The sequence below is a fragment of the Myotis nattereri genome (genome assembly GCF_964212035.1).
Source record: "Myotis nattereri genome assembly, chromosome: 2".
Classification (NCBI taxonomy): Eukaryota; Metazoa; Chordata; class Mammalia; order Chiroptera; family Vespertilionidae; genus Myotis; species Myotis nattereri.
This window is the reverse complement of record NC_138076.1, coordinates 169,688,657-169,704,258: the sequence shown is the minus strand read 5'-3', so window position 1 is coordinate 169,704,258 and position 15,602 is coordinate 169,688,657. Positions and strand designations below refer to the sequence as shown.

The 15,602-nt window shown below is 44.5% G+C and overlaps 1 protein-coding gene and 1 long non-coding RNA gene across 2 annotated transcripts in view; one reads left to right on the top strand and one right to left on the bottom strand.

Annotated features, from left to right (window-relative positions):
* Positions 1 to 287: 287 nt before the first annotated feature.
* LOC308512958 lies at positions 288 to 758 on the bottom strand. Its single transcript, XR_013995501.1, has 2 exons — positions 636 to 758; positions 288 to 437 (listed from the first exon to the last, which is right to left on the bottom strand). It is a non-coding gene; the product is annotated as an uncharacterized lncRNA (long non-coding RNA).
* A 3,288-nt stretch (positions 759 to 4,046) lies between these two features.
* ARID2 (AT-rich interaction domain 2) overlaps positions 4,047 to 15,602 on the top strand; it is a 197,559-nt gene continuing 186,003 nt past the window's right edge. Inside the window, exons 1-3 of the mRNA XM_081084769.1 lie at positions 4,047 to 4,267; positions 4,375 to 4,468; positions 5,578 to 5,675. Of these exons, the coding sequence (XP_080940895.1) occupies positions 4,176 to 4,267; positions 4,375 to 4,468; positions 5,578 to 5,675 (284 nt within the window). The 5' untranslated portion in view covers positions 4,047 to 4,175. The remainder of the gene's footprint in view (positions 4,268 to 4,374; positions 4,469 to 5,577; positions 5,676 to 15,602) is intronic.

Below are 15,602 nucleotides of genomic sequence, written 5' to 3'. Positions count from 1 at the left end.
CTGTTAGTAATTTTTAAAGGACTAATTTTTCCATTAATGTTTGAAAATTACGAAGTACATTTTATTTATGTCATCAAATTAGAGAATATCTATTGTAAAACTGTGGGAAATTAACATTTCCTCCCCAGGACCCACCTGCTCTATGCTGCCCACTACAGGAAATGATATACGGTATACAGAAATGTAATACACCGCATTAGGGTTACTTCTAGTGCAACCCCATAAAAAAATATTCGCTGGGTACTTGGGCGCTAGGATAAGGTATTCTTGCAAGAGATACAGACTGATTAGTGGTAACCAAATTTATTAAATATAAAGGACATCAGGAGGAACAGAGAGGACCAGAAGCTATCTTGGTAATTCACACCCAAGGAGTAGCATCCAGCGTGCGGCAGGGGATGGGCATGGAGCGCAGTGACATGCAGACAGACACAGTTCTGCATTAGAGAGGACAGATGGGGGTCAAAATCAACACAAACAAGACACTTTCTAAAGTACAAATGATTGCTTCTACTCGGGAAAAACCATTTGAAGTCAATTATTCGTGTAATTCATGTTTCATCAGATGAATTTCCTTTTTCCTTAAACTATTATACGTTCCTCTTACAAGCAAATGCTGTTAATATTAAGCTTACTTTTTGCCTTACATTTTCCTAGTCGTGGGGAAGTTGAACCACATAGTGATCTGTTAATCATCAGGGTTTTTTTTTTTTTCTTTGACGCGAGCATATCCAGTGTTATGAATTTAGATTCTATCCTTCAGACATACTTTAGGAATCCATTTTGTAGATGACAGCTTCTTCTGCAGAAAGGGATTTTTTTTCCCCCCAGGGTCAATTCTCCAGGTACATATCACATCGTAAATTTCCAAGAAAGGCGCTTAAACGTTAGCATCACACTCCGGGTCTTGAGCCTGTGTACCTGTACTGAGAAGGAAAACACACTCCTGTCCATGCAGGTGTGCAGACAGACAGACACACACACACACGCACAGCAAGCAGTCAGTGGCTTAAAAGTGGTGACCTCCCCCTGAAAAATTAAAAAATATAAAATGTCACTCCTCCATTCCGCCCTTCGAATGAGAAAGAAGATGAACCAGGTCTGCCCGCTGCAGAGTGAGCTACTAGAACAGACTTTCCATCGTCTGACCTGAGACCTGAGCACACACTCCCCGGTCCCGAACCGGACGACGGACAGGTCAGGGTAGGAGCCCCGTCCCCACTTCGGCCCGGTCCGCGCCCGACCCCCCGGCGCGCAGGGCTGCCCGGTCCGCGAGTCGACCGGCTCCCGGCCACGCGGCTCCCGGCGACCGCGGCTCCCGGAGCAGGGGCCTCCGGAGCCCCCACAGCCCACGACTCCGACGAGGGGTACCGACTGGGCCGTGGACGCTGGCATTGAAAAACCACCGAAAAGTCTCGCTGCCCCAGGGGCGCGGCGGCGGAGGCCGGTGCTGCTCCGCCTCGCCCGGGAGTCCCGTCCCCTCGGTCGGGGCCCGGCGGCCCGGGCGACCCTCCGCGGCGTCGCGCTCAGCTCCCGGGCGCGTGGGAGAGCCGCCACAAGGCCGCCGCGGCCGGTCCCCGGAGAAGTCCACCGCAGCCGTGCCTGCTCCCCTTAGTGACCATTACCCGGGGGCTTCTGGCGTTTCCTTTGAGAAAATGGGCGGAAAAAAAATTTCTTTCACGAGCGTCGAGGCGCTGCAAGTGGTTGTCGTGTTCCGTCGAATGAGATCCCCCTCGACTCCATCCCTTCAGCGGCGTGTCCAAACTCCGAGGCATCCTCAGCGGAGGCTTTCCATGTTGACAGATCTCTCGCCTCCCACAAAATGGGGCCGCGGCGGCGGCCGCCGTCTCCTCCATGGGCGCCGCCATTTTGTGAGGCGGCGGCGGAGCGGGGTGTGTGTAATGGTTGAATAGAGTGACCCCCTCTAGGGAATCCCCGGCGCTGACGGTTACGTAAGGGGCTGTGCGCAAGTGCGGCGCTCAGGGGATCCGCACGGCCAGGCCGCGCGGCGCTGCGCTGCGGCCCACGTCGCCGCCGCCGCCCCGAGCAGCACCGGCCGGGCCCCGCTCCCACCCCGCCCCCCTCGCCGCCGGCCCGGGCCGCCCGCTCCACTCCCCCGGCCGGGTCCCCGCCCCTCCGCGCCTGGCGAGACGGCCACTGGCCCGCGGGTGCCGGGAACCTCCTAGCCCGGCCGCGGCCTCACGCCGACCCCGCGGAGGAGGCAAACTTTCCTCGGGAAATAAAGCCGTTTCCTAGAGCGAGCGCCGGAAGCAGGCTGGGCCACATGACACAGTTTCTCTCGACGCCGGAGAAAGGTGCCCACTGGAACCACCGCCGGGAGTCGCCACCCGTCCGCCCAGGCGCGGGCTGGCCCGTGACCTTGGGTTGGAGGGTGACTTTGCCCGCAGTGGCCGTCACGAAAATGGGGAGAATGACACGCTCCCCACGGTGTGACGCTCCATGAACGTGGGTAGCCAGGGGTCGAGCCCAACACCCCTTGTAAATAAATGCAAACTTAGTATTGGCCGAGATGCTGGGGCTCTCGGGGAAGCAGCCCCCCGTTTTTACCTTCAAAAATGTCTAAGCGGGCATCACACTTAAGACATCCGAGAGAAGGCATGGAAAACCAAGGTTTGATTCAATATTTAAGCGCATTTATCTTTAATATCCCTTAATATAAATATATAAACGTTAAGTATTGTCAACGCTCAAAAGATTGCTTCCCAGCCAGCTTAATTACCGTTTGCCTAACTGGGCGCAGCATCGCCGGGGTGGATGCGTGGAGCCGGCCCGGGGCAGGATGCAGCAGGAGCATTCATTCCTCCGCGGCCGCGGAGCCAGGGCGGTGCTCCCCGTGCCGACGGTGTAGCTGGCTAAAGTTAGGGGGTGATTCGGGGAAATTGTGCTAACCATTCCCCCCAAATACTAGCCCAAGGCTTAAACAAGAAGCCGATTCCTTCAGACCTTGAAAAAAGGAAAAAAAAAGGCAACAACTTGACTTGATTCCAATCTGTGCACGATGCGGAGCGTGCGGAGCTGCCCCCGGCGCCTCGCTCTCCTCCCGAGCGCCACTCGGGCGGCGGGGCGGGCCGGGGGCGCCCGGCGGCCCTCCCAGGAGCGGGGCCGGGGGGCCAACGTCGCCTCCACCCCCACCCGGGAGCAGCCGGTAGTGGCCGTTTCCCCGCGCCGCCCCCCTTCCCGCCGGCTTTGTGTGCGTGTGAAATGTGCGGCACATTGCAGATGAACCCTAAACCCGGCGAGCCGAGTCTATTGTTCCCCGCGAGGAGCTGCCGGGGCGGTGCGGAGCTGGGCGCAGTGCCGCGGCCGGCCCTCGGGGGGCGCTGTGCGGCGCAGCTGCCGGCCGTGGCGGCGGCGGCGGCAGCGAGGAAGGCTGCCGGGGAGGGAAGCGGTCGGGCGGCGGCGGCGCGGAGCAGCTCGGCTGCCGCCGCCGGTGCCTTCAGCCCCGGACGCCCCGGCCGAGGCGGCCGAGGCCGCGCGTGAATGTGTGCGAGGGCCCCGCCGAGCCGCGGCCGCAATACACGCTGTCACCCCGCTTTCCACAAACCACCACACAGACCTCCCCCTCCCCACCCCCAGCCCCGCCTGCCCCAGCCCCGCCGCCGCCGCCGCCGCCGCCGCCGCCGAAACTCCCGGGCCGCGAGCCTCCCGACCCTCACCGTCCGCTCGCCCAGCCCCTCGCCCGCCCGCCCGCGCGCCCCCGGCAGCAGCACCATGTTGAATCGCGGCCCCAGGCCGAGCCGCCCGAGCCGGCGGCGCTGAGAGGCGGGCGAGAGCGGGCCGCGGGGAGGGAGGGAAGGCAGGGGTGGGGGCCGCGCTCGCCCCGCCGCTTCGCGCGGATCCGGCCGTCGCCTGCCCCTCTAGTTTCGCTCCGATTTCTTTAAACTTTTTTAGAAATTCCCCTCCCTCCTTCCCTCCGGTCCCCCAGGCCTCCCGCTCCCTCCTTCCCCTCCTCCTCCTCCTCCCCCTCCCTCCTCCCTCCCTGCGCCGCCGCCGCCGCCGCCGCCGCCGCCGCCGCCGCCACCGCCGGCCCATGACTGCGCCCCGCCGCCGCCGGCCGAGGAATGGGCTCCGGGCTCTGGTAGGAAGCGCGGGGAGCGGGGGGCGCTTTTAAAACACCGATCTGGGTTTTCTTTAAAACCTCCTTTGAAAAAATAATGGCAAACTCGACGGGGAAGGCGCCTCCGGACGAGCGGAGAAAGGGACTCGCTTTCCTGGACGAGCTGCGGCAGTTCCACCACAGCCGAGGGTGAGAGCAGAACCGGGGGGGCAGCGCGGGGCGAGCCGGGGCGAACGGGGCTCCCGGCCGGGCGCGGGGTCCCGGCTGACAAGTGCGGGGCGTCCTCTCTCCCACAGGTCGCCTTTCAAGAAAATCCCCGCGGTGGGTGGGAAGGAGCTGGATCTGCACGGTCTCTACACCAGAGTCACTACTTTAGGCGGATTCGCGAAGGTGAGTGGAAGTTTTAATTTGTATTTCCCTCTCGCTGGCCTCCTCCGAAAAGTCTCCTTTGACCCCGGGGTGGGCGCTCGGGGCCGGGGGGGGCGGCCCGCGGGAGCCCGAGGCGTCCCTTTCGCTCGCAGCCGGCGGCTCGGAGGCGGACGGCGGCGGGGCTGTTTTCGGCCTGGTGGTGGCTGGCGTGCGCGCGGCGGGCGCGGGGCCGGGGCGGGCGGGCGGGCGGCCCGGCGCCGGCTCGCGCCCTGCCCGCTGCCCGGCCGGCCCGCGGGGTCTGAGCGCCGCGGCGGGGAGCGCGGGCGTGCGGGGTGCCCGCCGGAGCCCCGCGCCCGCCCCGCGCCCGCCCGCCCGCCGCTCGCCGCCGCCGCCGCCGCCGCCGCTCTAGCACAGGCGGAGACACAGGCACACAGACTCTGCGAGCAGTTTTCGTGCAACTCAAAATTAGCGCGGGCAGGTTTCACATCGATAATCGGCGGCGAAACGGCCCCGGCGGCCGGGGGCACGGCCTCGGCCCCGGCGCCCCGGGTTTATGCCGCTAACAAAAGAAACCCGGACCTGTCTCCAAATAGCCATCTTAGGCTTCAAGGCTAGGCAGGAGCTGTAGGCCTCACGAAGGGCCTATGGAGATGGAGAGCTGTGGGAGAGGGAGCGCAGTCGGCCCCGGCCCCGGCCCCCCCGGACCCTGCGGGCGTCGCTGTCCGGAACACTATTGATCCTTCGGAACTTTTTTTTTTCTTTTTCTTTTCTTTTTTTTTTTTTTCCGTGTAAACGGACCGCGTTGAGATTTAAAAGGGGGCGACAGCGGGACTTGCGATTGGTTATTGTCCGGGCTTCAAAAACAAAACAAACCCACCAGACCCCCTCTCCCGCTCCCCCCGCCCCCCCCCCCCAAAAAAAACCACAAGTGCTGCCAAACCCAGGGCTCTCGGGTGCAAACAGGGGGACGAGCAGGCTCTGCTGCTTGGTAGCTCGTAGGGGTCGATCCGAAACGCCCATTGACGCCTGGGTATCTGCAGATCTCTGTAGAATGGGTATTTATTTCATGGTTAGGTTAGAGTTTTCTTGGGTCGTGCATTTGCAGACAAGCGTGGTTGTGTTTTTAACAGGTTTCTGAGAAGAATCAGTGGGGAGAAATTGTTGAAGAGTTCAACTTTCCCAGAAGTTGTTCTAACGCTGCCTTTGCTTTAAAACAGTATTACTTGCGGTGAGTAGTAGTGACTCTTGAACAGTATTTGGAAATGAGGGACTTATGGGGAGATTTGTTTTTGGACATAAAAAATAGCGTGTGGGCACACACACACACACACACACCCCAAACCTTGCACACCAGTTTCTAAACTCATGTTAATTTTAGTCTGGGAAACACTGAATAGCCACAGAGTGAGGCTTTAGGATGGTGGGAGCTGTCCTCACCTATTTTAAGATTGTTTACATTTTTTTTATACGGAATCATTACAGGTGACACCCTACCTCCATCTTGGTAAACATTTTTTTTGTGACATTGTTATTGATTGCTTGATATCCAAAGAGGGGCAGAAAGGTGATGTTTAGTGAAAGAGTTAAGATAGTTAATGAAACTTTGTATCCCTTGGGAAAATTTTTTCTTTGTTTTGGAAACTTCTTTGTCTTTATAAATTCTGACTTTAAGATTTTTATAAAATGAAATCTCTTGTGTGGAACCCTGTCACTGAGTAGTTTCTCAGTGCAATATTTCTACATAGCGTAACATGCTGGTGCCCGAGGTGACCAGGATTGATTTTTTTTTTTTAAATATCAAGTCACTTAAAAACATTCAAAAGAATTATTATATAGTTAGGAGAATTAGGGATACTGTGAAAAGAAATGCTATGATTTGGAGTTTTCTTCCATTCTCCCCTTTATTTTGACTTTATTTGACAAAGTAAATTTCTTATTCAGTTGGTATGTGGTAAGTTTAGATGGTATATTTTGTGACCGGCTATTTTTTATTTTTTTTTAACTAGTTGTTTTCCTAGAAATATTTTTTATATTGTAACTTATTATGAGGTCCTCTTTTATTTTTAATGTTTACTTAGCCATAGAGGGCCCTTAGTTGTTGGTGGTTATTTAAAACTAAAATATTGCTCTTTATACTTATTATTTTATAATACTGATATTATAAGATGGCCTTTTTAAAGTAATGTGGCTTCTGCATAATTTGAGCTTGGCATTTATTATTGCTCCAAATGTAATAGCAATAGTGTGGATAGTCTGTGTTATGTTTAGCATTCTGAAATAGGAATGTAGTAATTACACAGGTGTACTTTCTATTGGCTATCATAGATTGACTTCAGGCTTGAAGCTGAAGAGTTCACAGAACTTTGTGGGTAGTTACTGAGCTATACAGAAGTCTAGAAAATATATGGTTAGTTGTTATCTACTGTGTGTCTGTGATGTGTGTTAGAGTGCATTTTTAGATAAAGGACTAAAACTAAAAGCAAACTAGAACAAAATTATCCTCCAAAACATTGCTTTAATATTATGGTAAGTTGATACTTTATATTTATAGTGATATTCACTTGCTAATTTTCATTTATTATATTGAGAGGAATACTCTTAATACATACCCTGGCTTTCTGCTCATCAGTTTGAACCATTTGGATTTTAGACTGTTTAAAATGCACATTTAAAGTTATGCCTGATGCTTACTGAATTGACTGAATGATTGAACTTTAATATCCGTAAGGTACTATATGATGTATATGGTTCATGAGAGGTATGTTTTTCTGAAGAATTTACATTCATTCTAACAGAGTTTTAGACTTCTGATTTTTTACAAGTTCCATACATACTGTTTTTCCAGTTTTGATTTCTATCTTGAGATCATATCCACTGGCTATACTTATAGGTACTATTTTTAACTAGATAGTTTCAAGGTTTGCAACTTTTTACATTGTTCTCAGATCAATTTGAGCTTTATGTTCTTATTAGAAGCTGCTTTTTGATCTGTCTTTAGCTAAACTTTTTTCCTTCAGATGTCACTCTCTAGGTTTGTTTTTGCAGGGTTGTAGCTAGGCTACTAGGAAAAAGGTTGGGCATTTGTTTTGGAAAATAAAACCATGTGAAGATTTGCATGGTTTCTAAAGAAATACATTGGTCAAAAATTGGGTACTACCAAACTTGAAAGATTTTTTTTTTCATAATGGTATAATATTGCACAGTAGAGGACATGTATTATGCTGGATTTTACACCTTCCTCTGAAAAATCTTAACTGGCAGACAGGATGCCAAGCTTTCACAGTGATTCTGTTACTTAACCATAAAAGTGTCTCTTCATAGTAAGAAATAGTAATCAAGTGACTTTGTAAGTTTCCTCTTTCATATATAAAATTGAATGTCATAGTTTCTGATGAGCAGATAATGTGTTTTATAAATCATAGGTGAAATAATTTGACTTATAAGACTGTCCTTACATGTGGTAGTTCTCATTTACTCTACAAGTTTAGTATTTGCTGACATTGCTCTGTTATTTTATTACTAGAGGCCCGGTGTACAGATTCATGCACCAGTGGGGTCCCTCAGCCTGGCCTGTGCTCTCTCGCAATCCAGGACCCCTCGGGGGATGTTGGAGGCCCAGTGCATGGATTCGGCCCGATCCCCACAGGCCAGGCTAAGGAACCCCACCAGTGCATGAATTCGTGCTCTGGGCCTCTAGTATGCATATGAGATCTTTGGTTAATCTCTTCCCACCCTCCCCCTCCCCCTACCCTCTGAGATTCATCAGTCTCTTCCATGTTTCCATGCCTGTGTATTGAGCATCTGCCCCCTGGTGGTCAGTGCTCGTCATAGCTACCAGTCAAACGGTCGCTTAGGCTTTTATATATAGATTAATTGGAGAATGGCTGTTAGCCTAGTATTTTATGATATATCGTCATGATATTACAGACATTTAGATAAGTGAGATCAAACTAGCATGCTGGCCATGTATATATCCTAACATTTTAAAGTTTATTTTGATACAAACATACATAGTCATTAAATATAGAGACTTGAATTTAGTGATCTGCCAAAAGTTAGCTTGATTGTATCAAACATGTAGATTGTCTACAAAGATTTCTCAAAGTCTAAAATTGAAATGATTATTTGTTTCAACGCTGGCATTTAATTTTAAAAATGTGTTTACTGATGTGTAAAAGTACTCTTTAAAAATTGATTATTAATCATCCATGATGTCTACATATTTTGTTTGCACTTCATTCCTTTCTTGGCATGTACACCTCAATATATTCCACAAAAGTTTATTATTAGATTATCCCTAAAGTGTAAATGCATAAGGTATAATTTCACAGTAGAGGACATGTATTATATTTCATAAATGGAGAAATTAAAGTGCAAAAAAAATCAAAATGGCGTTGGGGCATTGATTAGTTAGACAGAAAGGTTGTATTCCTTACATGTATTTAGTAATGTTTAATCTATCTATTATAAATTCAGTTTGTTAGTCACAGATTATTTTAAGAAATTAAAATATAATTGGAAATTACATATGGTTAAACTTATGCCCAAGTGTATCTAAACCCATTGTGTTCTTTATTTATTCTGTGAATTTTTGTTGTTGTTGTTCTGTTTTGGTATTAAGATTGGGGGTAAAAATATTATTCTTATTTCCATTAAGAATTTGAAGCCTTGGTATGAAGATTTAGGTAAATATTTCAAATACTTACTTGAAGAATTTTGTTTAACCTACTGACTCCAGTAGTACAGCTATAGTCGAGGCTAACTTGATGTATACATTATAAAATTTGATTTTTTGAAAGGAAGTAAAATATCTTAGACATTAAAAACTTACTGTACAAATTTATACGTTACTGGTTTTCTTATAACAGTAAATAATTTTTTTAAGCAATTTTATTTCTTTCCCCCGTCTCTTTCAGTATATTTTTATTGATTTCAGAGCGGAAAGGAGAGAGAGTGATAGAAACATAAATGATGAGAATCATTCATTGGATGCCTGCTGCACATCCCCTACTGGGGATCTAGCTTGTAACCTAGACATGTGCCCTGACCCAGAATCAAACTGGGACCTCCTGGTTCAGAGGTCGATGCTCAACCACAGAGCCATGCCAGTTGGGCACATTAAATGATTTTTTTTACTCATACCTTTAGAATAGTCAGAGACTTAATTATAGAATTCCACCCACCATTGTGAATTTTCAGTTGCATTGTAAGTTTACTCTGTTTCCCTTGGTTGATAAAGCCCTTCCTAAGTTATAGAGTTTACATTTCTTAGTTAAATAGATGGATACACTCATGTGTTCTGTGGTTAGTGTCCACCATGTAGATCACTTCTTTTAAGAGAAAACCTTTCATGAATTACTTGAGGTTAAGTGAAAGAATGCTTCAAGATTGTGATAAATATGCAAATAATACATTGAGTTTGTGAGTTGATAAAATTTATAAACAGATTGCTCTCCTTATTCAAGGAAGGAAAGTAAAAATAATATGGAGACTGGAAGAACAACTGTATCTAAATAAATTATTCATACATGTATTTAAATTTAATTTTTTAGACTGTATCCGTTCATTTTGAACAAACCTGATTTTGTTATCTCCTGATATTCTGTTAGACTTTAAAGAGCATGCAGATTTGTTCAAAGGAAGAATAGAAAGTGGAGAAAGTTGAAAGACTGATCAGAGCTCAGCTAGGTTAGTGTTATGTCTTACCATATTTTAAGCAGCTTAAATTTGCCCTGAAGAAGAAACAAATCTCTAAGATAGATAGTTTACTGAAGTTAAAAATTTCACCGAAGATTCAAACTAACAACTCTTAACTCTCAAAAGTGTTTATATGCTTTTTTTGCATTTGTGTTTTCTGCCTCAGATGTTAACTAAAAATGTCTGTTTCTAAATAGGAGTACTCTTTTATAATGCCACCTCTACTCTGTTGTGGATTCAGTATTTTCATAGTTGGTCGTGTGTGACATCCACTATAACTTTGATAGACAAGTATATCTCTTCTGTGACTCTGATGTTCCCAAACTGAATGATATTAGAAGTTGGAAAGGAAGGAAAAACAAACACCTTAATTCATTGGAATTTAGGTGCGTTAGTCAGCAAACAAGTATTCAATACATATTTGTAGGTAGAGCACTTATTACTTGGTAAAGGCTGCTTATTGCTTATTTTCCAGAGTGGTATAGGCCCTATTAAGGTTTACTGGTAAAAATAGGGTTTGTTGGAATTGGGAATTAGAGAGACATATGGGGCAGGGTTGATCTGCCACTACCATCATCACCACATTCTTTGTTATTCAGGATCAATTAGAGTAGAAATTCCCAATTTGTATTATATTAAAAACTCGTTTTCCTGAAATGTCATTATGTTTCCTTGAAAAAAGCTAAATGAATTTGAGCAATAAAGCTAAACTTGGTTACTGTATTGCAGGACTTCTTAGAGACTTCAGTTTGTTAGTATGCATTGTGGAACTGTTGACAATCTGGAGAAACACTACCTCCCTACCCCTACCCATAGTAAATGGTGTTTCCCAGACACCTACCACACATCACCAGAGTGTGGTGTGAAACCCTGTGTTTGAGGAACGCCTGCTGAGTTCTGTGGAATACAGTTTGGGAAATATAATAATGCTTTCTCTAATGGGTAAACTATAATTTGATGAAAACGTGACTATGATTAAGATTTTTAAAAAATTTATTAATTTGAGAGGAACATCAGGTTGTTGTCCCACTAAATTATGCAATCATTGATTGCCTTTTGTATGCCCTGACCAGAGATCGAACCCTCAACCTTGGCGTATCTGGACAACGCTCTAACCAAATTTTACATTATAAAGTTTGTTAAAATAAATTTATTAAATAAAATTTTGGGGGACCTGGAATAGTTGGTTTAGAGTAAATTGCCACTTATTCAGGTTATCTATGAATTTCATTAAACTTTCCAAGAATTATGTTATTAAAAATAGAGTCTAATATATATTTTTCTGTTTCAAAAATTTCACTTGTGCTTGGATACTTTTTGCATATTATGTTGTAAATTAGAAATTAATGCCTTTCTATAAGATACTAGAGGCCCAGTGCACGAAATTTGTGCATGGGGGGAGGGGTGTCCCTCAGCCCGGCCTGCACCCGTGGGTATCGTGCCTAAACTGGCAGTTGGACATCCCCGTCCCAATCCAGGACACTTTTCATACAGGTGAAAGGCATCTTGCTGTTGTATGGCCAGCTACAATTTTTCCCCCTGATTATAAAAAGTAGTACAGCCCTAACCAGTTTGGCTAAGTGGATAGAGTGTCAGGCTGCGGACTGAAGGGTCCCAGGTTCGATTCCGGTCAAGGGCATGTACCTTGGTTGTAGGCACATCCCCAGTAATGGAGGTGTGCAGGAGGCAGCTGATTGATGTTTCTAACTCTATCCCTCTCCCTTCTTCCTCTCTGTAAAAAAAACAATAAAATATATTTAAAAATAATAAATAAATAAATAAATAATAAAAAAAAAGTAGTACATAACATGATCCTTCTGAGGCAATAGAACCATTTTCCCCATCTTATGGGTGGAGAAACTGAAGCAGAGAAAAGTTAAGTAATTGGCTTTGTCACACAGTTATAAGTGTCAGAATCAGGGGTGACCACAAAATGTGCAAGCCAGAGTCCATGCATATCATTGCTGCATCATCCTGTTTTTTCAATGTTAGAGTAGCCTTGCCAGGTTTTAATTTTTAAATCTAAGAGACTGTTCCCAATATATAGGGTAGGGTCCCTAGGCCTGGCTGGTGATCGTGATCAGGGCTGATCTGTGGGGCGATCGGCAGGTGGGGCGATCGGCAGGTGGGTTGATCTGGGGCCCCTGCTGGCACCCAGCGTGACTGGCGGCTTGGCGCCACCTGCTGGCCAGCCCTGCTCCCCAGTTGCCGCCGCCGGTTGCCTCTGCCCCCTGGTGGTCAGAGTGCATCGTAGTGACCGGTCATTCCGCCTTTCGGTCTATTTGCATGTTAGGGTTTTATTATATAGGATATACTCTGTTGATGAAATACATTGCAACAACAGCTTCACATTCTGAATTGTTGACCAAAAATGACATGGCTATACTGTCTAAGTCAGTGTTTGCAGGGTCCTCCACATCTTACTGAAAGAGAATTTTGTAGTGGGGCTGAATCTGTTGTTTTGTCTGTTTTATCTCATTAGTTCTTAATAGTTCCTTTTCCTTTTCCCATTATGCCATTGATTTGTTGAAGTAATGGCTCTTTTGCCCTTTAGAATGTCCCAAATTCTGGATTTGGTTCATCCCTTCCTCCTAGTGTCAATTAACCTGTTCCTCTGTGCCCTGTATTTATTTCCTGAAAACTGATAGTTAGATCTAAAGGTTGATAACATTCAGTTTCAATATTTTAGGTATTCCTAATAGGTTTTGTAGATCATGAGGTGTATGATGTTTAGTTGTCCTGCTTTAGTGGTGCAAAGATTGATCAGTAGTTTTAGATATTAATAGTCTGAAACACTGTATTTTTAAAATGTGTGCCCCAGGTGATCCTTAAGTATGCTGAAGTTTGAGAACAGCTGATCTAACTATTGTAATGAAACCAATTTAGTTGCTGAGATAACTGGTTTAACTTGGCATCAACATGTTGGCCAAGGCTACATCCAGAACAAAACTTCTAGGTGACATCTGGTCTAGGGCACCTGCTCAAGCTGCACCTGTCATCTCTAAGCAGAGCCTAGACCAGGGGTGGGCAAACTTTTTGACTCGAGGGCCACAATGGGTTCTTAAACTGGACCGGAGGGCCGGAACAAAAGCATGGATGGAGTGTTTGTGTGAACAAATATAAATTCGAAGTAAACATCATTACATAAAAGGTTACGGTCTTTTTTTTTTTTAGTTTTATTCATTTCAAACGGGCCGGATCCGGCCAGTGGGCCGTAGTTTGCCCACGGCTGGCCTAGACACACCCTTATATTTTGTCTCTGGGCTCTAGAGAGAAATAACAGGGCTCCACTTCAGTTAATGGGGAAAAGGGTAAATGAGACTGCTAATTCGAACTTATCCTAACTGTATTATTTGGATTTTAAAAAATTAATTAAAAATAAGTTTTCCTTAATATCTAGGTTTTTTTTTTTTCTATATAGTACTTTATAATATTCTCTACAAGTGGGATACCATTTGTTTTATTGAATTTACTGAATGCTTTTATTCTCTGTGAGGATTTTGTTGATCTATCTTAGCACTGCTTAGGGGAGTTAACTTACATTGTATAAATGCCTATAAAAAAACTAACAATAGCCTGTTTTGGTAAATGCACTTTGTTTTCATTTTTTAAACCATTTTCATATGTGAGATTTTATTTTTATCATTTAAAATTTCAGAAGTAATTGCTGTTATTCAATCTTAGAAAAATAACATTTAGAAAAAAATGTATTTACACTACTCCAACTTTTCTTCTGAAGCATATGAGTTACTTCTTTTTAAAAAAGGTTGTAGGTTATATTCAATTCTCCATTTTAAGTGTCAGCCATAATTGCCAGTTAGGAAAGTATATTTTATATCTTTTCAGGCCACATTTTCTCCCCTTTACCTTTCCATTCCCTTCCCTGGTGATAGACCTGCTTTACATTTTACAAAGCATTGTCTTAAACATAATCCTCCATTATCCATAGTTGTTAAATATCTTCAAGTACTATTTCATGTTCTAGGTATGTTAACCTTTGTTTCTGTTATCATATAATGGGGTAATTAAAATGTTGCTATTTATGAAGCAATATTCAAATGAAGTTATATAAGAATCCATTGTTTGAATATACATACCTCTTATTGTGAGATATGGAAAGTATACAATTTTTTCTGATTTTTTACTATTTGGTAAAGTCTTACAGTGTTTAATGGTCAGTTGCTATGTGCACAAAGATGATGCTTAGTATATAATCATGACATACTCATCTTTAGTCATTTTGGATGAAATTTTATTTTGTCCATTGGTTAATTTTAAATAAGTAAAATATTAAACGTACATGTGGTCAGTAGGGACATTCTTTTAAAATAGGACAAAATAGAGACTAAGTTAGGGCCCTATGCAGAAAATACATAACTTTTTAAAATTCTTTAGAGATGGGGCTGAATTTAAATTTGTCAGTAATAATGCCCAGGTTGATCACACTTTCCATAATGGTTTATAGATTAAGTGAATTTTCAGTGTACTTGAGCTCAAATCAGACCACTTAGTGCTTCATAAACAGTAGTTAGTACCTTAGGCTGTACCTCCAAGTGCACTCACAAGTAATAGGTCAAGAGTGCTTAAGTGCTTTGGTGTAATCTTTTTAGTTTGCACCATTAAAATCAAAAACTTAGGAATTTCTGAGTAGTTTTTCCAGGTAGTTCCATATTGCAATGTATTAATTCAATCTAGTAGTAAAAAATCTATTGGTAAGAGAAATGGTGAACCTTTTTTCCTTGCCATGTTTTTTTAAAAATTAAGTTGTTTTTTTGTTATATTTATGTGAACTCATGTTTATACTTCATTAAAGTCAACCATTGTTATTTTGCCACATTTATTTTATATTTTTCTCTTTTTATGTGATAGTGGGTGTGTATTCACATACATTATTATTAGTGTTACTACTTTTTAATCCTTTGATATAATTGTGGATTAATGCCCTTTACTCAGAAATATAAGTGTATATCACCTTAGAATAAAAACATTCTCTTATGTGACAATAGTACAGTTATCAAATTTAGAAAACTTAACATGGATATAATTGTATTATCTAATATGCAGAGCTTATTTAAATATTACTAATTATCCCAAATCCGTCTTTTTTAGCAGTCATTCCCACCTTTCTAATCCAGGATCTAGTATTACATATCTTTAGTTCTTCAGCCTTCCATGATACTACCGTTTTTTAATAGTGTGAGCCTATAATTATATTATAAAATTTCGATTTGTCAGATGTTTTTCAGGATTAGATTAAGTTAAACATTTTTGGCAGGAGGCGTGTGATGTCACTTTGTCCCATTAGTGCTGATGTTAACTTTGGTTAAGGTGGTGTCCTCTTGGTTTCTCCACTGTGAAGCTTCCATTTTCTCTTTTATAATTAATAAGTAATTTGCGGGAACATACTTTGAGACCATATAAATATCTTGCTCACCATCAAACTTTTACCCAGTAATTT